General features: G+C 32.5%; 3 protein-coding genes across 5 annotated transcripts; 2 read left to right on the forward strand and 1 right to left on the reverse strand.

Moving 5' to 3' along the window:
* Positions 1-773: 773 nt before the first annotated feature.
* Positions 774-6,319, forward strand: LOC132600473 (protein DA1-related 2-like). Of its 2 annotated transcripts, none has more exons than XM_060313708.1 (12): positions 774-1,077; positions 1,243-1,403; positions 2,349-2,436; positions 2,604-2,742; positions 3,390-3,510; positions 3,666-3,749; positions 4,421-4,540; positions 4,622-4,834; positions 4,907-4,969; positions 5,077-5,192; positions 5,379-5,437; positions 5,723-6,319. In XM_060313708.1, the coding sequence occupies exons 1-12, from the start codon at positions 960-962 to the stop codon at positions 6,040-6,042; spliced, it is 1,602 nt and encodes a 533-aa protein (XP_060169691.1). In that variant the 5' UTR covers positions 774-959; the 3' UTR covers positions 6,043-6,319. The 2 variants fall into 2 exon arrangements, with proteins under 2 accessions (XP_060169691.1, XP_060169768.1); XM_060313785.1 differs by having other exon boundaries at positions 1,267-1,403.
* A 245-nt stretch (positions 6,320-6,564) lies between these two features.
* Positions 6,565-8,871, reverse strand: LOC132600590 (ras-related protein RABA2b-like). Of its 2 annotated transcripts, none has more exons than XM_060313896.1 (3): positions 8,739-8,871; positions 7,807-8,000; positions 6,565-7,258 (listed from the first exon to the last, which is right to left on the reverse strand). In XM_060313896.1, the coding sequence occupies exons 1-3, from the start codon at positions 8,758-8,760 to the stop codon at positions 6,779-6,781; spliced, it is 696 nt and encodes a 231-aa protein (XP_060169879.1). In that variant the 5' UTR covers positions 8,761-8,871; the 3' UTR covers positions 6,565-6,778. The 2 variants fall into 2 exon arrangements, with proteins under 2 accessions (XP_060169879.1, XP_060169961.1); XM_060313978.1 differs by lacking the exon at positions 8,739-8,871 and adding an exon at positions 8,127-8,677.
* A 118-nt stretch (positions 8,872-8,989) lies between these two features.
* Positions 8,990-23,902, forward strand: LOC132613944 (cucumisin-like; the record flags this gene model as incomplete). The annotated part of the gene is made up of 8 exons (XM_060328253.1): positions 8,990-9,050; positions 18,802-19,048; positions 19,493-20,006; positions 22,053-22,153; positions 22,273-22,485; positions 22,603-22,714; positions 22,825-23,041; positions 23,376-23,902. Coding segments are annotated over 8 exons (1,992 nt in total), but the record flags the coding sequence as incomplete, so codon positions are not given.
* Between the last annotated feature and the right edge of the window lie 1,597 nt (positions 23,903-25,499).

Genomic DNA, 25,499 nt, shown 5'->3' on the forward strand with positions numbered 1-25,499 from the left:
AAATGTGTAACTTCCCTATTATTTATGACTATCTACCCACTAAGTGGTCGTAGGAGTATTAACCTGTTTAGCCAGAATTCTAAAATCAACTTATTTTGAAAAATGTTTTTTCAAAAGTCCTTTTCAAAAAAATACTTTTGGTGAGAATCAGTTTGTGTCTGAGTAATCAATTTGATTAATAATTAGTGGTTGATCAAACTTTCTAAAGAGTGCTTTAGTTTTAAAAAAATATAGTCCGGTTCACTAAACTCCCGTGAGAATCAGTTTGTGTTTGAGTAATCAGTTTGATCAGCAATTAATGGTTGATCAAGCTTTCTAAAGAGTGCTTCAATTTTTTAAAAAGATAGTCTGGTGCACTAAACTTCCACTATGCGCGAGTCGGGAAAGAGACAGTCCACAACTTGTGAAAAGAACATCCTTTTCCCCGGCATCCAACTTTCGAAAATTCTCACAGGAAGACATTCTTGAGAATGTTCAGAATTTCATAATACTATATGAGTTCTCTAAGAGCCCGTTTGGATTGGCTTACAGCTTAAAGCTGTTTGCAGCTTATAAGCTGAAAAAAATAAGTTGGGGTAGTCCAACTTATTTTTTTTGGCTTATAAGCTATTTTCAGCTTATAAGCTGCTTTAGATAAACTAAGTCAAATGGGTTCAATTATTTTTTTGAGCTTATTTTAAGCATAAAATGACTTTAAGCTGGCCAGCCAAACACTCAAAAAAGCTGAAAACAGCTTATAAGCCAACTTATAAGCCAATCCAAACGGGCTCTAAGGCTTCACTCACACTCCAGTTTATCTTTGGCTTTCTCCTTCCCTTTCCATCACCATCTGCCTCAGCAGATTCCCTCACTTTTTTCCCAATCCCCATGCCTTCGTTTTTTCTTTCTGGCAAGCCAAGAATCTCTTTCCCTCTCAAAGATTCTCTTCTTTCTCTTATAACTTACCCTTTTCCAATAGTATGCCATTCTTCTTCTCTCTCTTCTATTACATTACCATTGTCGTCTCTCTCTCTATATACTCACAATTTGTTCTCATGGTTCCTTCAAGTGTCAAACACTTTCAGCGTTGCATATATGGTAATGTTGAACAAGTTCCCATATTTGATCTTTTTTGCCATCTTTTTGCTGTTTAATGCATACCCTTTTGAGTATTTCTCTTGAATCTTGTTTTTGTTTTTGTTTTTACTTACGTAAAAAGGTTGGCATTTTTGTTGATATTATTGTGGGTTTTAATTAAAGCAGGTGACTTTGTTTCTTCATACGCAGAGAGGAAGTCAAGGTTTATGAAATGGCTGACTAAGATTTTCAAGAGTGGGTCATGTAATAGGGGATCGCCACGTGGACAGCAACCACAGTTTCTAGGAGATGAGAATATGGTTTGGCGCCCCCCAATCAGATCATTGGTAATCTTTTTTACTTTCATTTTCGATTCAGAGTTTACAATATATACTCTCAAGCTATGTTGTTCGGACTCTTTAAAAATGGCGACGGATGCGTGTCGGATCCTTCAAAAATAGTGCATTTTTGAAGGATTCACCATGGGTGCGGCATCAACTTTGGAGAGTCCGAGCAACATAGCTCTCAACAACTTTTGCCATTACTTGGAATATTTGTGCCTTCCATGTACCATACTAGCACATTGAAGTTTTTCATTGCAACAACAGTTCACCTTGGATATGACCTGCAAAGCTGATATTTCATAAATTATTTTCCTGCCATTACCACGAAAGATTGGTTTACTAAGTAAGATAAGGCAAGCAACAAGAGATTAAGCTTCACAAAAGCTATTGCACATATTTCTTTCAAATTCGCTCGTTTACCCCCAAGAAATGATCCAACATTTGATCTTGGCCTAGTAAAAAGAAGAGAAGTTAAGGTCCAATGCCTTTCGATAGTCTAATTTACGAAATAGCTAAAAAATATGTTTAAGTATAAAAATTACATATATGATATACATATTGTATACACACAATATACATATAATATACATAAATATACATATAATCTACATAATCAGTATATAGGTTTTGTATATTTTGCTAGCGCCGGTAATTAATTTCGGCGATGGGCCAAAAAAGAAAAAACCCCAAAAGAAAGCCACTTCTGTGTTTCAGCTGGAATGCTTGTTCCACGAGCAGCACTTTCGACTGCTTCAGAAGTTAATGGTTAAATTCTTCCGGCCATGATTCAATTTAGATGTTTTGCTTTGTCCTTTCTACCATCTGACTGATATTAACTCATAAATGTCTTTTATATTTGCTTAAACTAAAGTTTGTATCATCTTTTTAAATTGAATATGATGTGTCTTCTGATTAAATGTTTCTTAACACAATTTTAAAGTTCATCAGGATGATCGGTCGTCTGATGCTAGTAAAGAGAAAGACGAACTAGACCGTGCAACTGCAGTCTCTTTGACCGAGGATTTGAAAAGACCAGGTGCCAATTAAAATATTTCTGTTGTAGATTTTCAAGTCTATGAAATTAATATTCCTTGTTGCTGTCCTCAATATACCTTGTTCAGTTCTCTATTGACTTATTAGTATACCACTGTATGACTAATTTTACTCTTTTGAGGTTGAGACTGACAGTTGTGTGCGTCACAGGATACAAATGCAGGACTGATAATGATGAAGATCTAGAAAGATCACTTAACCATGACCTTACTTCATCGTCATATCCTCCATATCCTCCTCCATATGCTCCTTCATATGCCCCTTGGGAATATAATCCCAGAAGTTATAGGTAATTGGATTTTGTTGGAATATCCTCTTGTGCATTGTGTCATTTGAAATCTACTTGTTTATCTGGTACTGCTTTTCAATTGATCCCTACCTTGCAAAGCTCAAGCAACTTTCTATCCACTGATAATTGTTAAGGGGTAAAAAGAAAGAAGCCCTGCATGGGGTTCTTATTTCTTTGTAATTTTACTTATTGGAAACAAAGAAGGGATCAAAGAAAAATAAGAAAGATTGCTGCTTCGTAGTATTTATGGATTCTTATTTCATAGAAGGGCCTCTAGAGTTGTAAATTCTTGGGGCATCAAATTCAAGTCGTGTTACTGAGAAAAATTTTCTGTGAGTGTTTACTGAAAATGGAAACCGTAGCATGCTAATACCTATTACAGATGGAAACTTCAATCCATTCCTGGAATCTTTGGTGGAAAACTGGAGAATAAACAAATTAAAATTTAAGACCTGAATTGATGTCCGTGTATATGCACATCCAAACAAATTTCGTGTCTCCGAGTAGATATGCTTTCATAGTTTTAAAGTATTGAAGGAACATCTGTTGCATTTTGGTAGAAATTGCTGCTTGTATTAACATATACCATCACAGTGTTGTTATTTCTTGAGTACAAGAAAACTTATACGCACCTGTGTAATTTGCAGAATATGTAGTGGCTGCCATGGGGATATTGGCTCTGGCAATTATTTGGGATGCATGGGAACTTTCTTTCATCCAGAGTGCTTTCTTTGTCGTGCCTGTGGTTACCCAATTACTGAATATGAGGTACATTCTTGTCCTTGGTCTACAACTATCTTGTACCATAACTCAATCTCTCTCCCAAAAGAGAAAATTAAACTGTAATATCAATTCTTGTACAGACTGAATGGTTTTTGAATCTTTCCTCATGTTTATCTCATTGGTTTCTTTGTTGATTCAAGTTTTCCTTGTCAGGGAGCAATACATATCACAAATCATGCTTCAGGGAAATGACTCACCCCAAATGTGAAGTTTGCTACCAATTTGTAAGGACATGGTGCTTCTTCATGTAACATTGCTCATCACAAATCCAATTTTTGGTTCATGGTTTCAATCTCGACCGCATCAGCAGATATAGGCTTCTCCTGTCCTGCGTTTTCAGTTAGGATACCATTGATTCTTGCTCTTACTTGAGTTGAAATTGCAAAATCCCTAGAGAGCATACACATGAACTGATGCACATTTGTGCACATATGCAAACGGACAAATGCATATACTGGGCACATGCACTATGATTGTTGAAGTGCCCAGTGATTGTCATCGATCCAAATCATCACTTGCTGTTGGAATATCACAGATCGAGTTGGTGGCATGACTGATTATTTCATCCATTGATGTTGTTTTTCATTTTTTCATCCTTGAGTCAAAATTTTGTCTAGTTCACCAGCCTAGAGAACGTTTTACAGCATGTTCTTCTGTAGAGTATATTCTTTTTTTGTCAAATTGCTCTACAATATTTTTGTTCTGATTAGGAACCAGTGTATAGTACTAACTTTTGTGTAGTCAGTATCGCATCATATCTTTTGGTGAAGCAGTTTAAGTTTTGGAAATATTTCTTGAAATTTGAAATTTACTTGCAGACCAATGTCAAAGGAGTATTATTTCTTACTGTTTAATCACTCATAGTTGATTTTATGATCCACCATTTCATTTTCAGATCCCAACAAACGCAGCAGGCTTGATTGAGTATAGGTGCCATCCATTTTGGTCTCAGAAATATTGTCCTTCACATGAACATGATGACACCAAACGATGCTGTAGTTGTGAACGTTTGGAGGTATGGTTGTCAGCTAAATTAAACATGCCGGATCACCTATCGTTCAACTAACTTGCTGATAGTGTTCTTATCTTCTTTAAGCCATGGAATGCAAGATATGTATCACTTGGGGACGGTAGGAGCTTATGCCTAGAGTGCATGGAATCTGCCATCATGGATACCGGAGATTGCCAACCGCTTTACCATGCCATCAGAGACTATTATGAAGGCATGAACATGAAAATAGAACAGCAAGTCCCTATGCTTCTTGTTGAAAGACAAGCCCTTAATGAAGCCATTGAAGGGGAGAAGCATGTAAGAATCTCTTCGTGCCTGTAGTTTTTCTGTTCTTTAGTCTGGAAAATTTCTGACTGGAAAATGCTTTAGGGTTTCCATCATATGCCCGAAACCAGAGGTCTATGCCTATCAGAAGAGCAGACAGTCACCAGTGTAAGTCATTCAGTCCCTTGAAATCATTTTTCAGTTTCTTACTAATGTCTAATATCTAGGTAACCTAGTGAATTGTGCATTACAATCAATGACGTCTTATTGTCCAGATACTCAAAAGGCCGAGAATGGGTGGTCGCGAAGTAGTAGGAATCAGAACACACCCTCAAAAGCTAACTAGAAAATGTGAAGTTACAGCTATTCTAGTATTGTTCGGTCTACCAAGGTAACTTCCTTTTGATTAATTCCTTTCAGTTTGCTTTTTCCAACATAACTCTTTGGCTACTCCTGGCATGTGCTATTGACAATGATATGTAATGGCATATATGATACCCTCGTTTACCAGTTAAGATGCTCTCTAGAAAGATTATGCGTTAGGTCTGATAGACTTACTATATCTTTCTATCTGCAGATTACTTACTGGCGCGATTCTTGCTCATGAACTGATGCATGCATGGTTACGTCTAAAAGGTAATTTCTTCTCCTCTTTTTCTATCTACAGCTAGATGCTTCATCCTCAAATTCTCATGATCCCTGATAACAGCTAATCAGAGGCCAATCTAGGGCGAGTTCTGGTTCAACTGAACCCATTGCTTCCAGCTCGAAATATGTATACTATGTGCAAAAGATATTTAAATGTATAATACATAAAATAAGATCCGACTCATTCTGAATCCAAGAACTCTAGATCCTGGATTCGCCTCTGCAGCTAATATATATTTTAATGAGAAAAATTACCTTATTCAAAATTTGCAGGATTCCGTAATCTAAGCCTTGAGGTAGAGGAAGGAATCTGCCAAGTGGTTTCATACATGTGGCTGGAATCAGAGGTAATGCCTGTATCCAGAGATATGCCATCAACATCAACTGCTTCATCCTCATCAATGTCATCATCCAAGAAAGGTGTTAAGTCTGGAGTAGAGAATAAGTTGGGTGAGTTTTTCATGCACCAGATCGTGCATGATACTTCTCCAGCATATGGTGGGGGATTTAGATCTGCTAATGAAGCCGTGAATAAGTATGGTTTAAGATGTACATTGGAACACATTCGCCTCACAGGAAGTTTTCCTTTATGATACGTCATCTTGACATCTCTGACCGTGTCTGTCGAAGGTCTCTTCTGCTGTATGGCAATCCAGAAGTCATTGAATTGAATTGAATGCTCCCCTGAGCAAACGAGTTGATCTTCAAAGCTTGATTAGCTCCTCTTATTTTTTTATGGTATCCATCTGTGGATACTCAGTCCCAAAAAGAAGATTATATGCCACAATGAAAATGAGAAGAATATGTAACATGTAATGGGCACTACGGCATTTTAACTGCAATAAAATATGAATTTGAATGCTCCAAGAATGTTTCCCACTACCTGCAAATATTGTTCTAAAGATAGGTTCACAAGAACCATTTTGGAATTGTCCTTGAAAAGCTTTTAGCTCGGCATGATGCCAATAAGATGTATTTTATTGTTTTACCTTTTGAGTGAAGAGACTGAAAATACTAGAAAGAGTGACTACATCGAGATACAGAAAGCAATCGATTAGCTTCAGCCATATCCGGCTAACGTCAGTAAACATTATGTGATCCACCAGGACCTTCACTTGAGTTATAAGCTACTATTTCATTCTCCAAATCAATCATAATGTCAAAAAGTATTACAAAAAGTTTACCTGTGTTTAATTACAAGTTTTAAGCAGCATAAGATTCCTCTCTGCCATTCCTCAATTCAAAATATACCCACATAACTCTGATCATCACACATAAATCTACTCTTACATATTACATTACAACAACAGAAGAAACATATCCCAATTTTTAGTTAGAACAACATGGTCTCGTATTCGAGTTGCCAGAATTCTCTCCAACCTTAATAGCAGTTCCTTGACCAGGAATAGCACCAGCTTCTTGAGCTGCTAAAGCTTTCCTGCTGATTATCTGATAAATATCCAACAAAATCGTTTGGAACGCCTTCTCAACATTCAAAGCTTCCAATGCAGAGGTTTCAAGAAATGACAACCCTTCTTTCTCAGCCAAGAGTCTTGCATCTTGATCTGGAACTGATCGAAGATGGTTCAAATCGGTCTTGTTTCCAGCCAGCATGATGACAATGTTGGAGTCAGCATGATCCCTTAGCTCGCGGAGCCATCTGTGCACATTTTCAAAAGTTTGTCTCTTGGTTATGTCGTAAACCAAGAGCGCTCCCACGGCTCCTCTGTAATAAGCACTTGTTATGGCTCTATACCTTTCTTGCCCTGCTGTGTCCCATATTTGTGCCTTTACTGTCTTCCCTTCTACCTGCACCACATTAATTCATGTCTATTACTATTGGGATGGATCTAGAAGTCGGCTTACAGGTTCACGAGAACCCAGTAATATATATATATATATATATTAAGAAATCTAGGTAATATCTATAAATATTTGACCGTGAACCCAATTATTATTGTAGTATCAACTTGAAGTCACAAACTTCAAATCTTGGGTCTGCATCTAATTGCTAATACTATATTGACATTTCCCATTTCCTTTTTTCTTTTGTCTTAGACGTTTTTGAGAGAGAAAAAAATTCTTATTTCATTAACACATTTCTATTCTTAGAAACTTTTTAAACTTCAAACTTCTCATATTACATTTAATAATGTGTTCTTATAGCCATAGAAATGTCATGACATGATTATGACCACAATTTCTAAAATTTATGCACATTCTGGGAAATGTAATTTGCACATAATCAAGTCTTTAATCCATAAAATTTTAGTTTGCACGTATTAATATTCATGATGAAATATACGGTTGAGCATAAGACTCGGAAATGCATGGAATTTGGAGAATTGAAAACTAACCTGAAGCGTCCGTGTTGCAAATTCGACGCCAATGGTGGATTTAGACTCCAAACAGAATTCATTTCGCGTAAATCTGGAAAGAATGTTAGATTTTCCGACACCTGAATCTCCAATCAGAACAATCTTGAATAAATAATCATACTCATGATCCACCTTGTATGCCATTTTGACTTCCCTCAACGAATCGTACTCACCTATATATCAAAGCAACCAAAGAATTTTCAAACAAAAATCACCAATTTCTTGCAGTAAGCTCTTATGAGGCCATGAAGGCTAGAAAAAGATTAAAAGAAAGAGGAGAAAGAAAAATTAAAACTCACCATTAGCGAAAGAGAGTACGTTGTTAATTAGATTGTCCACCAAATAAATAAATAAATAATAATAAGAATAATAATAACACTTAGTATCAAACTATCAGAATTGCAAATTAAAACGCTCTTCTTGGCTTTGATAAGAAAGAGGAGAAAATTTGAGCAAATGTACTGAATCCAAATGAATATTAATATAGCCGTAGAAACAGGAAATTTGAATGGCTATAAACACCACATCTTCGCACGTAGTGGCGGAGTCAGGATTTTCATACAGGGGTTCAAAAATTCTAAAAGGTAAATATATGAAGAAGTCAGAGGGTTCAACATCTATTATATATACATAATAAAATAATTTTAATTTTGAAAATACACTGTAATTTTTCGCCGAAGGGAACCCCGGACATACGCCGGCTCCGCCCCTGTTCGCACGTCGTATATTACTCTAGCCTTGTACATGGGCTGAAAGGTTTTTTTTCTTTTTTTTTCTTGATTTTATATCCACAAGGCCAACCCCAACATTCATTTTCTTCAATAGTTTTAAAGATATGCTTTTCATTTTCAGAAAATATGCTTGGTTCCCAAAAAAAAAAAGACAATTTTTAAACAAGAAAACTAAAGAACCTGCTTGGTTTCCCAGACCCATGGTCCAATTTTAATTGATCAGCATTAAGTTTGGTAGCTCAGCCAGTCTTCAAAAGGAAAATGTTGTAGATTATTTAAAGTTTGACAAGTTGCTTGGTGACAATTTGTGTGCAAGTTGGAATAAGATGGTCTTCAACTTATTTAAATTCCTAAGTTTCAAACTGGTTGATCAACATGTCTAATCAGGTCCACTTGTCAAAAGTTAACTATTTTGTTTCTATTAATATTTGACTCAGTCCAATAGTTGCAACTCCATTTTACACAAAGTGTACGTTATGGGATTCAACCTCTGAGGGGTCGTTTGGTGCATGGTATAAGCTAGGATATTCCAGCACTAATTTTTTTATCATGTTTGGTAGAAGATATACCTTGTACCAAACAAAGTATAAAATACATCTCATGGTATAAGCTGGGATAGATATACCTTCTTATACCACTTATCGTGGGACTATTTTATATGATCTCTTAGATGGTATAAAATAGTCCCAAGATATGGGATAAATTAGTCCCGGGAGTATAATCTCGGGATAATTTTGGCCATGCACCAAACGACCACTAAGTCTTTTAGCATTGATCCCTATTGTATTTTTATAGTTATGGTTTTATATTCTACTAATTGTTGTTGTTTTTTTTTTTCTGAATTCTTAGATATAACTTTTAACTCCCATCAAAAGTGCTGGGTTTTGATGAATCTAGTACCGATACCGTGCATCCTCCTATCATCAAGAAATATTTGCATCATCTTGTATTTATATATAACTCTATATAATAAGAACATTAATCTATATCCTCAGGAAAAAATAATACCTATGAGATTGATGGTGTGCAAATTATTTGCGCCGTCAATGTATATAATTTAAATCCATATAAATCGAGGAAAAAGAAGGGGAGCTTAGACTTGCTAGACAACATCTTCATGCACGACGCTAGCTTATCTTTCCATGTAATTGACTTTTAGTTAATTTTTAGGTATATTTAGTAGGGGTGTACATGGACCGGGTTGGTTCGGATTTTTTAAATACCAAATCAAACCAAACCAATTGCGTTGGGTTTTTAAATTTATACACCAAATCAAACCAATAAAATTCGGGGTTTTCAACCTCGGATTTTCTCGGGTTTTTCGGTTTTTTTTTTTCCGGAATAGTCTTGATGCAAAACATATACACTTTTACATCAAATATTTCTTTAGTCATAGTAAGATACAACTATATAATTAAGGTGTTTCTTAAGAAAATAACACAAAATGTGAGAAGAGTGATGACATTGTATTAAAATATTCAACAAAAGATAATAAAATCGGTTAAAATAAATATTGCTAATTAATAAGCCATAAAGAAAATGACCATAATCTAAAAATACTAAGTCATGCTAAAATAAGTACGGCTAATAAGTACAAATTACATGACAAAAAAAAATCCTTAAGTTATGTATTTTCACTCTCTAAACCAATTATGCAAAATTAAAGAATAGATATCCAATATTATTGTCATTCCTAGTGGTAAATCGAATTTCTTTTGTTAGCATTAGTGTTGAGTTGGTTTTGGTTTCGACTTTATTTGAGTTACTAACTTCCATAGGATATAAAACTTATTGACATTCAAAATTTTAAGTTCAAGCTTGAATAATATGATAATAGATAAAAAAAACTATGAACAAAATTAAGAAATACTTATAAATTACATTACAAATAAATATTTTTATGTATAAAATATTTTAAAAATTGAATACATGTAATGTCGGGTTGATTTGACTTTTTTTAGCTAAATCCAAACCAAACCATTATGGTCGGGTATTTTTTTTCAACACCAAACCAAGTCAAACCAAATCACTAGTCTGGTTTTTTTCTCGGTTTGACTCGGTTTATCGGGTTGGTGCGGTTTATCGGTTTACTTTGTACACCCCTAATACTTAGACATGGTTCCATATTATTCTCTAATTATATGCAATTAATTCCTTCATGTTGTTTCAGCAATAATGTTGTTTGTGTCTTCCGAAGACGGTCTAAAACACCAAACTGAGATTATTTCCTTGTTATTTAATTCCCTCTTTCCTTTAAAATTTTATTTAGTACTATTAATTAGGAGAGGCCAACGTAACATTGTAGAAGCCGGCTTTGGTGTCATGTATATGGACGAGTATTACTATATACCTTTGAGAAACCAATGGAAGATTGATTACTTGTATAAATATCCATTCACAGTTTTTGTTAATTTGCATTAAAACATTACTAACTCCTGTATCGGAAGATATCTCTGATGGCCACTTTGTCATGGATTCTCCTATCATCTTCTCTATTTATTTGCTGCAGTGTACTAGCATATGAAAATGACCAAATTAAGGCATGTCTTTTCTCTTCCTTTTCTTTTACCTTTTGCAAATTTAAACCGTCAAACATTTAACTTCGGTGATTAGACATTAGTGTTTGGTAAGCCCCTTAGAGTCCGGAGTCAAAATGACTTATTTTTGCAGTCATTAGCCCAAAATAGTATATATTTTTTTTAGACCAAAATGAGTATTTCGTTGGATGATCAACGAAATACCCACACTCACACTGTTCCGGTGCCGAATGAATTCTTGCATTTCGCTACACATGTAGCGAAATGCAACAATTTTTTTTTTTTTTTTTGCAATTCGTGAAACTAATGAAAAAATTTGTTTTGTTTTTTTGCATTTCATGAAATTAATGAAAGAAACTGTTTTTCTTTTTTTTGCATTTCGTGAATCAATGAACAAAATAGTTTATTTTATTTTATTTCGTTCATCTAAAAACGAAATTGGAATATATATATCTATTGCGCATCATCAAAACATAACTTTATTTTGAATATAAATCTAATTCAATTAGATAAAAACATAGTTAAAAAATATAGGAGAAAGAGTAGTTGTAAATTGGTCAAACTTTAAACAGTCATAACTTTGCGCTCGGATATCCGATTTATGCAAAAAAAAAAAAATTTGATTTTGCATATTTTTCCGAGATCTAGCAACGCAAACTGCCGTAAGGTGGTTTGGCCGGACCGATTTTCTAGAAAACCTTTTTTTTCCCTTCCAATTTTAATTTTTCCCCAAATTGGCGGGAAATTTTTAGTTTTCTTTACTTATAATATGATGATGCGCAATAGACTTCAACATAAAAATTTCGGAGTAATGTAGCTGTGAATGTCAATTTCACTTATGTGGTTTCAATTTTTGAAAATAAAGCTGACTAATTTTCTCAACATATAGGATAAAACTAATTTTTTTTATCCTATTTCGTTTTTTAATACACGAAATGCAAAAAAATAATAATTATAATTTCCTATTTCGTTGGTATATCAACGAAATACAAATATATATATATATATATATATATATATATATATATATATATATATATATATATATATATATATTCCAATTTCGTTTTTAGATGAACGAAATGAAATAAAAAAAAACTATTTCGAAAAAACTATTTCGTTCATTGATTCACGAAATGCAAAAAAAAAAATAGTTTCTTTCATTAATTTCATGAAATGCAAAAAAAAAAAAAAAAAAAATCATTAGTTTCACGAATTGCAAAAAAAAAAAAAATTGTTGCATTTCGTGAATTGCACAACGAAATGCAAAAAAAAAAAAAAAAAATTTGTTGCATTTCGTGAATTGCACAACGAAATACAAAAAAAAAAAAATAGTTTCTTTCGTGAATTTTTTTTTTTTTTTTGCAATTCGTGAAAGAAACTATTTTTTTTTTTTTTTGCATTTCGTTGTGCAATTCACGAAATGCAACAAATTTTATTTTATTTTTTTGCATTTCGTTGTGCAATTCACGAAATGCAACAAATTTTTTTTTTTTTGCAATTCGTGAAACTAATGATTTTTTTTTTTTGCATTTCATGAAATTAATGAAAGAAACTATTTTTTTTTTTTTGCATTTCGTGAATCAATGAACGAAATAGTTTTTTTTTATTTTATTTCGTTCATCTAAAAACGAAATTGGAATATATATATATATTTGTATTTCGTTGATATACCAACGAAATAGGAAATTATAATTATTATTTTTTTGCATTTCGTGTATTAAAAAACGAAATAGGATAAAAAAAATTAGTTTTATCCTATATGTTGAGAAAATTAGTCAGCTTTATTTTCAAAAATTGAAACCACATAAGTGAAATTGACATTCACAGCTACATTACTCCGAAATTTTTATGTTGAAGTCTATTGCGCATCATCATATTATAAGTAAAGAAAACTAAAAATTTCCCGCCAATTTGGGGAAAAATTAAAATTGGAAGGGAAAAAAAAGGTTTTCTAGAAAATCGGTCCGGCCAAACCACCTTACGACAGTTTGCGTTGCTAGATCTCGGAAAAATATGCAAAATCAAAAAAAAAAATTGCATAAATCGGATATCCGAGCGCAAAGTTATGACTGTTTAAAGTTTGACCAATTTACAACTACTCTTTCTCCTATATTTTTTAACTATGTTTTTATCTAATTGAATTAGATTTATATTCAAAATAAAGTTATGTTTTGATGATGCGCAATAGACGAGAAAAGGACCAAAATCATCCATAATGTTTGGGTTTGGATCAAAATCATACATATTCTTTCACATGGTGCACTAATAGTACATTATGTTTGCATAAGTGGTGCACTTTTAGTCACAATCCCAAATAAATTTAACGGAAAAGAACAAAAATGCCCCTGAACTTTTAGAAAAGGTATAAAAATACCCTTTATTCATCTATTTTGCTAAAACTACCCCTCAATTCAACTTTTTGGCTCATTTATTCCCCTTGACTAACGGACAACACTAATTTTTTATTTTTTTTTAAAAAAAATAAATTGCACATGACATTTTATTACTGAAAAATTGATTTATTCTTTTAAAAAGAAATCTGAAAAATCGTTATTTGTAGAATAAGGAAAAATAATTTTTCAACATTCATTTCTTTAAAAAAACAAATGTAGTAAGCCTTATATATATATATATATATATATATATATATATATATATATATATATATATATATATATATATATATATATATATATATATATAAAAACAGAATTGGATTTTCATTAAAACATGTGGAATTTTTTTAAGTTTGGAAAAAAAAATTTAACGGGTGGAAACCCCATTTTGTTTTTAGAAAATTCAATTTTTAAATCTGAAAAACTGATTGTTTTTTTAAGTAAAATGTGCAAAACTAATACTCCATAATTTTCTTCTAGATTTAAAAAAAGATAGTTTTCTGGTTTTTTTTTAAACACAGTTTTTCCATAAAAAAAATAATTTTTTCAGATTTTTATAAAAATCCAATTTTTCACATTTTGAAAAGAAATAAAATTAGTGTTGTCCGTTAGTCAAGGTTTTACTCGTTAAAAAAAAAGTTTTCCAAATTTAAAAAAATTCCAAGGTTTCAGATTTCTTTTTAAAAGAATAAATCAATTTTTCAGTAATGAAATGTCATGTGCAATTTATTTATTTAAAAAAAAAAAATAGTGCTGTCTGTTAGTCAAGGGGAATAAATGAGCCAAAAAGTTGAATTGAGGGGTAGTTTTAGCAAAATAGATGAATAAAGGGTATTTTTATACCTTTTCTAAAAGTTCAGGGGCATTTTTGTTCTTTTCCGTTAAATTTATTTGGGATTGTGACTAAAAGTGCACCACTTATGCAAACATAATGTACTATTAGTGCACCATGTGAAAGAATATGTATGATTTTGATCCAAACCCAAACATTATGGATGATTTTGGTCCTTTTCTCCGCAATAGACTTCAACATAAAAATTTCGGAGTAATGTATCTGTGAATGTCAATTTCACTTATGTGATTTCAATTTTTGAAAATAAAGCTGACTAATTTTCTCAACATATAGGATAAAACTAATTTTTTTTATCCTATTTCGTTTTTTAATACACGAAATGCAAAAAAATAAATTATAATTTCCTATTTCGTTGGTATATCAACGAAATACAATATATATATATATATATATATATATATATATATATATATATATATATATATATTCCAATTTCGTTTTTAGATGAACGAAATAAAATAAAATAAACTATTTTGTTCATTGATTCACGAAATGCAAAAAAAAGAAAAACAGTTTCTTTCATTAATTTCATGAAATGCAAAAAAAAACAAACAAATTTTTTCATTAGTTTCACGAATTGCAAAAAAAAAAAAAAAAAAATTGTTGCATTTCGCTACATGTGTAGCGAAATGCAAGAATTCATTCGGCACCGGAACAGTGTGAGTGTGGGTATTTCGTTGATTATCCAACGAAATACTCATTTTGGTCTAAAAAAAAATATACTATTTTGGGCTAATGACTGCAAAAATAAGTCATTTTGACTCCGGACTCTAAGGGGCTTACCAAACACTAATGTCTAATCACCGAAGTTAAATGTTTGACGGTTTAAATTTGCAAAAGGTAAAAGAAAAGGAAGAGAAAAGACATGCCTTAATTTGGTCATTTTCATATGCTAGTACACTGCAGCAAATAAATAGAGAAGATGATAGGAGAATCCATGACAAAGTGGCCATCAGAGATATCTTCCGATACAGGAGTTAGTAATGTTTTAATGCAAATTAACAAAAACTGTGAATGGATATTTATACAAGTAACCAATCTTCCATTGGTTTCTCAAAGGTATATAGTAATACTCGTCCATATACATGACACCAAAGCCGGCTTCTACAATGTTACGTTGGCCTCTCCTAATTAATAGTACTAAATAAAATTTTAAAGGAAAGAGGGAATTAAATAACAAGGAAATAATCTCAGTTTGGTGTTTTAGACCGTCTTCGGAAGACACAAACAACATTATTGCTGAAACAACATGAAGGAATTAATTGCATATAATTAGAGAATAATATGGAACCATGTCTAAGTATTAGGGGTGTACAAAGTAAACCGATAAACCGCACCAACCCGATAAACCGCACCAACCCGATAAACCGAGTCAAACCGAGAAAAAAACCAGACTAGTGATTTGGTTTGACTTGGTTTGGTGTTGAAAAAAAATACCCGACCATAATGGTTTGGTTTGGATTTAGCTAAAAAATGTCAAATCAACCCGACATTACATGTATTCAATTTTTAAAATATTTTATACATAAAAATATTTATTTGTAATGTAATTTATAAGTATTTCTTAATTTTGTTCATAGTTTTTTTTATCTATTATCATATTATTCAAGCTTAAACTTAAAATTTTGAATGTCAATAAGTTTTATATCCTATGGAAGTTAGTAACTCAAATAAAGTCGAAACCAAAACCAACTCAACACTAATGCTAACAAAAGAAATTCGATTTACCACTAGGAATGACAATAATATTGGATATCTATTCTTTAATTTTGCATAATTGGTTTAGAGAGTGAAAATACATAACTTAAGGATTTTTTTTTGTCATGTAATTTGTACTTATTAGCCGTACTTATTTTAGCATGACTTAGTATTTTTAGATTATGGTCATTTTCTTTATGGCTTATTAATTAGCAATATTTATTTTAACCGATTTTATTATCTTTTGTTGAATATTTTAATACAATGTCATCACTCTTCTCACATTTTGTGTTATTTTCTTAAGAAACACCTTAATTATATAGTTGTATCTTACTATGACTAAAGAAATATTTGATGTAAAAGTGTATATGTTTTGCATCAAGACTATTCCGGAAAAAAAAAAAAACCGAAAAACCCGAGAAAATCCGAGGTTGAAAACCCCGAATTTTATTGGTTTGATTTGGTGTATAAATTTAAAAACCCAACGCAATTGGTTTGGTTTGGTTTGGTATTTAAACGAAAAAAAAAATTATTTTCCAATTTCGTTTTTATATAAATGAAATACAAAAAAAAATAATATATATATATATATATATATATATATATATATATATATATATATATATATATGTATGTATGTATTCCTATTTCGTTTTTATATAAACGAAATGAAAATAAAATCATTTTCCTATTTTTTTTTATATAAAAGAAATACAAAAAATACAAAAAAAAAATCCTATTTCGTTTTCTAATACACGAAATGCAAAAAAAAAAATTATAATTTCCTATTTCGTTGGTATATCAACGAAATAAAAAAAATTATTTTATCCTATTTCGTTGATCTACCAACGAAATGCAAAAATATATATTTTCCAATTTCGTTTTTATATAAATGAAATACAAAAAAAATAATATATATATATGTATTCCTATTTCGTTTTTATATAAACGAAATGAAAATAAAATCATTTTCCTATTTTTTTTTATATAAATGAAATACAAAAATAAAAATAAAAATTTATCCTATTTCGTTTTCTAATACACGAAATGCAAAAAATAAATAAATTATAATTTCCTATTTCGTTGGTATATCAACGAAATAAAAAAAAAATTATCCTATTTCGTTAATCTACCAACGAAATGCAAAAAAAAAAAAAATATATATATATATATATATATATATATATATATATATATATATATATATATATATATATATATATTTTCCAATTTCGTTTTTAGATGAACGAAATAAAAAAAAATCATATATATTTTCCAATTTCGTTTTTAGATGAAATAAAAAAAAATTATATTTTCCATATTTCGTTTTTTTTATTCACGAAATGCAAAACAAAAAAAATCAATTATATTTCGTGAATTATAACACGAATTGCAAAAAAAATAAAAATATATTTGTTGCATTTCACTACACTTGTAGCGAAATGCAACTGACCGGAACAGTGCTGTGTGGGTATTTCGTTGGTTATCCAACGAAATACCCATTGTGGTATAACAAAAAAATAGCTTATTTTGGGCTAATGACTGCAAAAATATGTCATTTTGACTCCGGACTCATTGCTATTGTTAGTGCACAATGTCCAAGTCAAATCATTTTCAGAATTGGAAGAGCTACCTCGAGTGAATTGGTTTTCGAACACACATATTTATAAGCAAAAAGTTGCATTTAAAAGTCTTAGAAATCTGAAAAGCCAAGCTAGGAAATTGAAAAGATTGGATGTAGGAATTGTAAAAGTTAGTTCTAGAATAGAGTGATAAATGTATTAATGAATGGAATTAATTTTGTATAATATAAATACTTTAGATACATGTATCTTAATTAATTCTCTCAGAATTTCAAATCCAATATCACCTGATTTTTTTTACCTTCCTTTTCTTCAAGTTCTAACAAATTAAAAGCATCTGAAACAATCAAACGGTTTTCTTGAGTGAAAACGAAATGTCATAGGTCAAGAATATCATCTAAGATTTTACAGAAATTTGAAAAGCTAACCAAACTGAAATTTGAATGATAGTAATAGGTGAACTTGGGAATACGTATATATCGGGCTTTAAATATATACAATAATTTACTCAATAAACATTCAATGACAGAATTTAAGATCTGTAGGCTAACTTTTTTATTTGCAATTTTATATATTAATGAATAATTTAGTCTTCAAGGGGTATAAAAGTCCATTAACTTTTGATGGACATTTTGGTAATTTAACTTTTTTACTTTTTGTCTTCCCACTTTTAGTACAATATGATATGATTATTCCCCCCTCCCTCATATAGTTTAATTACAATCAGCTAATGGACAAGCATTCTCTCAGAATACAACAGAGCCTTGTGAATTCTGCAACTCGCAGTATCGTGAAGAATTCAATAGAACTTCCATTCTGTGTTAATTGAGATTTCGATCACTCTGTAAATTTAAAAAAAAAAAAAAAAAAATTACAGCAAGCTCTTTCCTATAATCTCATTGAAAATTCAGTTGGTTCTCCTATTTATAGACCAGCAAAGACAAACATTCAAGACCGGTCCTATCATTACAAAGAGTAGTCCCTTTCAAAGAACGCAACCTTTTATGAAAAGTCATAACATTTCAAGCAGTACCACATTTTCATGAAAAGATATAAATTACCATTCCAAAAAGTTATGAGACTAACATTGAATACTGTATATTGATTTCAGCGAACCACGAATACCAACAATTTTAATTCTAATTAATGTCTAAATTGATTTTGATTATTCAGGCATGGATGCAGTTGTATCAGTGTTTCCAAATGGTAGAAAGGAACTCCATACAACAAGGTCCTGGGATTTCTTGGGTTTTCCTCGACAAGTCATAAGAAGAACTAGTGTGGAGAGTGACCTTATTATAGGAATGCTAGACACTGGAATTTGGCCTGAATCACAAAGTTTCGATGATGATGATTTTTCTGCTCCTCCAAGCAAGTGGAAAGGCAGTTGTCAAGCCTCTCCTAACTTCACTTGCAACAAGTACTAATCCCCCAAATACAAAAATATATCTATTCCCTCCGTTTCGTTTTATAAGACAACACTGAGTTTAAGAAAGAAAAAAAAAACATTTGACACATACTAAAAGTATCTTTGATCTTGTGTTAAATGCCAAATGTAAAATTAAAGAGTTTTTAAAATATAAAAGATGTCATTTTTCTAATTTTTGGCCCATCGGCTGAAATTAATTACGGGCGCTAGCCAAAACATCTACACTGATTACGGATATTATATGTATATTTGGGTATATTTATGTATACAGTATGTATATTATATGTATTTGTACTTTGTATACAAAAACATCTGACTATTATTTTTTAGGATGACCAAAAAACAAATTATCCTTTTTTTTTGAATTAGAAAAAAAAAAAAGTTTTTGCGAGAGTGCTATATAAAACAGTGTTTTCTAACGCTGACAATTTTCAGAAAAATCATCGGAGCAAAATACTATCGAGTCAATGGAGAATTTCCCGAAGGTGATATCCAATCTCCAAGAGACACAGAAGGACATGGATCACACACCGCATCCACAGCAGCAGGGCGGTCCGTTAGCAAGGCAAACTTATACGGTCTTGGCTCAGGAACAGCTCGAGGAGGGGTACCTTCCGCAAGGATAGCAGTATACAAAATATGTTGGTCGGATGGTTGCTTCGATGCTGATATTCTAGCAGCGTTCGATGATGCAATTGCTGATGGTGTTGATATCATTTCGCTTTCAGTAGGAGGGTCTTCTCCTTATCAATATTTTGAAGATTCAATAGCCATTGGAGCTTTTCATTCTATGAAGAACGGGATCCTTACATCGAATTCTGCAGGCAATTCCGGTCCTGATCCTCGAACAGTAACCAACGTGTCGCCTTGGTCACTCTCAGTTGCTGCTAGTACCATTGACAGGAGGTTTGTCACGGACGTGCAATTAGGAAATGGTGAAGTCTATGAGGTGAGAAAATCTTGCCCTTTGTATTAACTACTACTCTACTAGTATCTTAGAAGAGCAATAAAAAGAGAAGATATATTGCATGTGGCTATTACTCCTAATCTTTAGTTAGTAACAGAGTACATATCCAATTTTACTTGTCCACTATATTAAAAATAGTTGTCCAATTTTACTTGTCCACTTTAGGGCTGGGCATAAATACCGAAAAACCGAACTGAACCGAACCGAACCGAAACTTCAACAAACCGAACCGAACTAGTTTGGTTCGGTGTTTGGTGTCCATCGTCAAAAAACCGAAACCGAAATAGCCGAACCGAAGTTTGATAAAACCGACCCGAAAAACCGAACGCGCACCTAAATTTAATACATTACCCAAAAAAATTAAAATAGTCCAGGCCCATTAAGTTTAAAGCAAAAAAAACTCAATTGTAATAAGTCATCTTTTGCATTTGTATCCCTAATTTTCCACATCAATTGAAAAAATCAAATATCCTTAACAAAGAAAGGTAACTAGGATGTCTCTTTAGGATTAATGTATGTCCTTTATGTGTTTTCTTAATTATTCTTACGGTATGTATATAACACCTAGTAATCCTATGTCATGGTTATAGTTTTCTGTTCTTGTGTATCCTGTTTGTTTGATTTTGATTTCAATTTATCAGTTTTATGTTTTATTGCTTTTGAGAATATGAATTAGTGTCAATGGAATCGCTTCTAATATTATATTAAAAAAATCGAATTGAAAAAACCGAAACCGAAAGAACCGAACCGAACTAGTTTGGTTCGGTGTTTGGTGTCCACCTTCAAAAAACAGACCCCGAAATAGCCAAACCGAAGTTTGATAAAACCGAACGCCCACCCCAAGTCCACTTTAGAAAATCAAGAGATAATTTACCACTTTTTTCCTATTTTACCCTTAGTATTAATAAATCAAAATTTTCAATTCCTTTTTCCAACACTTTGGAATTATACTAGTCAAACTTGGCTTAATATGAAAATTTTCGCTCCAAAAACTAACTTTTTATGGGGAATATGTGAATTGTTGGAACCCATTACTTAATTAGTTGGCTGCACATTTTTTTGTAAGCTTTAAGTGACTTCAATCATTAGGTAATTAGCAAAAATTAGGGGTAATATGATAAATTTTCAATTCTATTTTTGACTCTTTAATAGGCGTGCCAAATCCATATGTGACAATTAAAATTGTACGGAGGGAGTACTTTTTTCAAGCCCCTTTAGCATATTGTTTTCTGTCAAGTATTCATGTCCTATCCTCTTATCTTCTTTTGTAGTTCAGATTTTATGTGAAGCCATGTTACTATTTGAGAGTCAAATAATTTCTTTTTTGACTTTGATTTTTTAAAACTTTTTAAGAATATTTGGAATTATTAGCATACTGATTTATAGTATTTTTTATATAGTTTACAAATATGTAAATTTTAAAAAGAGATTTAAAGAATCTATAGCCGAATTGACATCTAAAATTAATTATTTTGACCTTCATACAATCCCTTCACATTAATTGGGACAAATGAAAGAATAATTTATTCAGCCAAGCTGGAACGAAATATATGCTTATTTTTGGAAGAAAACAAGGTGCCAATTTAGGAGACTCAGAGATATTCGACCAAACTTCTAGCTCTTAAGAAGTTCTCGTATGCATTGCGCGGCAGCATTTATGACCAGACTCTCATATAGTAAGTACATAATTAAACTCTCTCGCAACAAATAATTCAAACCATTTATTCATTTATTTAAGTAGTAATACAGATATTAAAGTGCATCTTTACATATATATTCTCATAACTTGAATCTCAAAGCACTTTTGGAAAGATGGATCAAACGGAAATTGATTACTACGTTCTAATAACTCTTCTCAAACACAAACTGATACTATTTGAAAGTACTATTCTTTAAATTCCATTTAACAATAAAAAAAAGACAGATATTTGAAATTTGGCGAAACATGGTCCAAGTAAACTGTGATTATGCATGAACGGATGATACAGAGCCATCCAACTTTGGTGAAATTTACACCTTCTGTTGCAGGGGGTTTCCATCAATACATTAGACCTCGAGGACCTGTACCCACTAGTTTATGGTGGAGATGTTCCAAATACTGACGCAGGGTATAATGGATCTCAATCCAGGTATTGAATTAAACCAGTATGGACTGGAACTAATAGAACTCATTATATTGATATTGATACACTCCTTTTATTGTATAGAATATCTATAAACATTATAAATCCGTATATATAAATTAAAGGTACTGTGAAGAAAATTCACTGGACAAAAGTAGGGTACGAGGCAAAATTGTCCTCTGCGATTGGACTTACAACGGAACAATTATCGCTGGAGCTGTTGGAGCTATAATGCAAGATGATGGCTTCAACGATGCTGCCTTTTCTTTCCCCATTTCTTCTACATACTTGAGCACAAACGATGGCAACAGAGTTTACAATTACCTATATAAAACACGGTATATGTACCTCACAGTGCAAGTCTGCAAGCAATAATATTCTAATTTCATCGCATGATTATTCAAATAAAAAAGGCTAAAAATATTTTCTGATAGTCTTCTAATTATTTTCTTCAGTAAACCAACTGGAAGAATTCTAAAAAGTACTGAAAGGGGATCAGAATCCGCCCCTTACGTCGTTTCCTTTTCATCAAGAGGACCCAATGCAATTACAAGCGATATTCTAAAGGTAATGTAATTGCGGTATCATCGTGCCAATGCTTGCCTAAATCCTTTCTTCGACATTGTACTGTATGTTTGTTACTAGAACTAATTAATCGCCAGCATTAATTTTGGTAGCCTGATTTGAGTGCACCTGGAGTGGACATACTAGCAGCTTGGTCCGAGGGTACCACTGTGACCGGTGATAAACAAGACGATAAACGGGTAGTTCCATATAACATAATATCAGGCACGTCTATGGCTTGTCCTCATGCTACTGCAGCAGCCCTCTATGTTAAATCATTCAACCCAACTATGTCTCCTGCTGCCATCAAGTCTGCTTTAATGACAACCGGTATACTCCGTTTCAATTTATACGATACTTTCTCAAATTTGAAATGTTAGAACATATTTGACACTGTTCTATTTCTATACAACTTTTCCAAACATTTAAGTATTTAAATTCTTTAAATTATATTGACACTTTCACTTTGATGTGATGTTTCCCTCTTTCCAACCAAACTAATATCTTAAGCTTTATATTCGGTCAAGGATTGGCACATTAAGCGAAATGAAGATAGTAGCGTTTTGTTATTTTAATCAAAAGCAGCTTTGTGATTTTACTATTAGAGCGGATAAAATGACTATACGTGAAATTAAATAACCTCTTTTCAACTCTTGTATTACAGCCACGCCTATGAGCTCCAGTGCAAACAGTGAGGCGGAATTTGCATACGGATCTGGTCAAATAAATCCAATAAAAGCTGCAAATCCCGGCCTAGTATACGACATGGGAGAAAATGATTACGTGAAATTCTTGTGTGGCCAAGGATACAGTACCAAGAACTTGCGGATCATTACAGGGGCTAAGACTTCTTGTACTTTTCAAACCCATGCAACTCATGTTTGGGATCTAAATTATCCTTCTTTCACAATTTCTTCCTCGAAAAACTCGAAGATCACCCGAGTTTTTCATAGGACCGTCACCAACGTTGGTACGCCAGTTTCAACTTACAGGGCAACTATTGTAGCACCTGCGGGACTCACCGTTCGAGTAGAACCAAGTCTTCTTTCATTCATATCATTAGGACAGAAGCAATCATTCGTGGTGTCAGTAACGGCAGAGATAAGTGAATCTGTGCTTTCAGGTTCTTTGGTATGGGATGATGGGGTACATCTAGTTAGGAGCCCTATCGTTGCTTATGCTTCTACTTAAAAGCATATAATCGTAGGATATTAGTTTTTTTTTTCGTCATAATTACTTGGTTGAATATCATTCTTTTCTGTGTAGGGATGAATTAAGATGCTATCACCTATTAGTAACTTTACATGTAGAAGCATGAGAATAAGAAGGCAGTTTTAATTTTGAATTACATAACGTTGAAGTTCATTTAATTTTAAGGTCTTAATTGTTGTTTCTTTCCCCACCCCCACCCCCCGCCCCTCTATTTTTTTTTTGGTAATAAAATGTACTCTGTAAAGATTACCCTAGGAAAACCAAATTGAATACACCTTAGGGGCAGGGGCAGCTCAACGAAATTGGTGGCCTATCGTCAATTTTAATAAAACTTATATATGTTTATTTGATTTCTTTTCATTTTTGTTTTGTTATGATTGTATAGGACTATCTTTTACATATCTTCACTCGTGGCAGATGCAATATGTAAATATCGGGTTTATCTAAATCGATACTTTTAACGCGGTGCATAAATGTATGTATAAAAAATCATTAAAATGCAAGAAATAGTTGCTCTAACTCACAGTTTTACAAATAAAATGAGTTTAATACAAAAAAACTTAAAGATTAAACTCATAAAATTTAAATTCTGGATTCACCTCTAATTTGACAATATTCAACCACTTGCTAGCTCCCGCCGTTGAAGCTATTTAGTAACTATATTCACCAAAGTTTCGGAATTATTTTTGCAACAAACATCATAGTATATATAATATTTTTCAAAAAACAAGCATAAACTAATATCTTTTTTTAATAACAATTATTCTATAATATAAAAAATTGGGGCCCTTAGTTTGTGTGTGTGTGGGGGGCGGGGGGGGGGGGGGGGGGGGCTAAAGCAACTGCTTTAGTTGCTTCCCCCATGAGCCGACCTTGCTTAGGGGCACCTGATGCCTCGACCACCTTCTCGCTGGAAGGGTGCCAAAGCTACCAGGCCTCAGAGACTAATTACACAGCTTTTCAATAAGCCAGTCACACTTCCTAGCTTTCCTGGATCCTCTAAACATATCTAACCTCTCTCTAACTACTAATTGTATATGCTAAACTACAAAAATTTTATGTACATTGTTTCTGTTTGATCCTCTGCAAGGTGAGCGTTTATATGTGGCAATTGGATTTGTGTCCACGCCGTCACCTCTTGCCATAATTCCATGGCCTAGGAACATTCCAGAAACATGTGCCTTATATCCTCTGGACTTTGCAGCATTATCACATCTATAGGTAAATGTTGTGCTCGATTCATTGCTTAACGTTGAAATATATACAAAGTACAGTAGAAATCTCAGCCTAAGATTAAGGGATTGACTAGCGATAATTATGGACAAGATATACACTTAACAAACAAGGAAATATACACAGAAACAGAATAGGATTTACATTATCTATCACACCCCCGCAGTCGAAGCTGGAGGTTTCCGAACACTGAGACTGTCCCGAAAATCGTCAAATAAAACCTTAGGCAGACCCTTGGTGAAGATATCTGCAATTTGGTAACGGGATGGAACATGAAGAACACGAACTTCACCACGTTGGACTTTCTCACGAACGAAGTGAATATCCATCCCAATGTGTTTGG

Source organism: Lycium barbarum, chromosome 1, assembly GCF_019175385.1.
Source record: "Lycium barbarum isolate Lr01 chromosome 1, ASM1917538v2, whole genome shotgun sequence".
NCBI lineage: Eukaryota > Viridiplantae > Streptophyta > Magnoliopsida > Solanales > Solanaceae > Lycium > Lycium barbarum.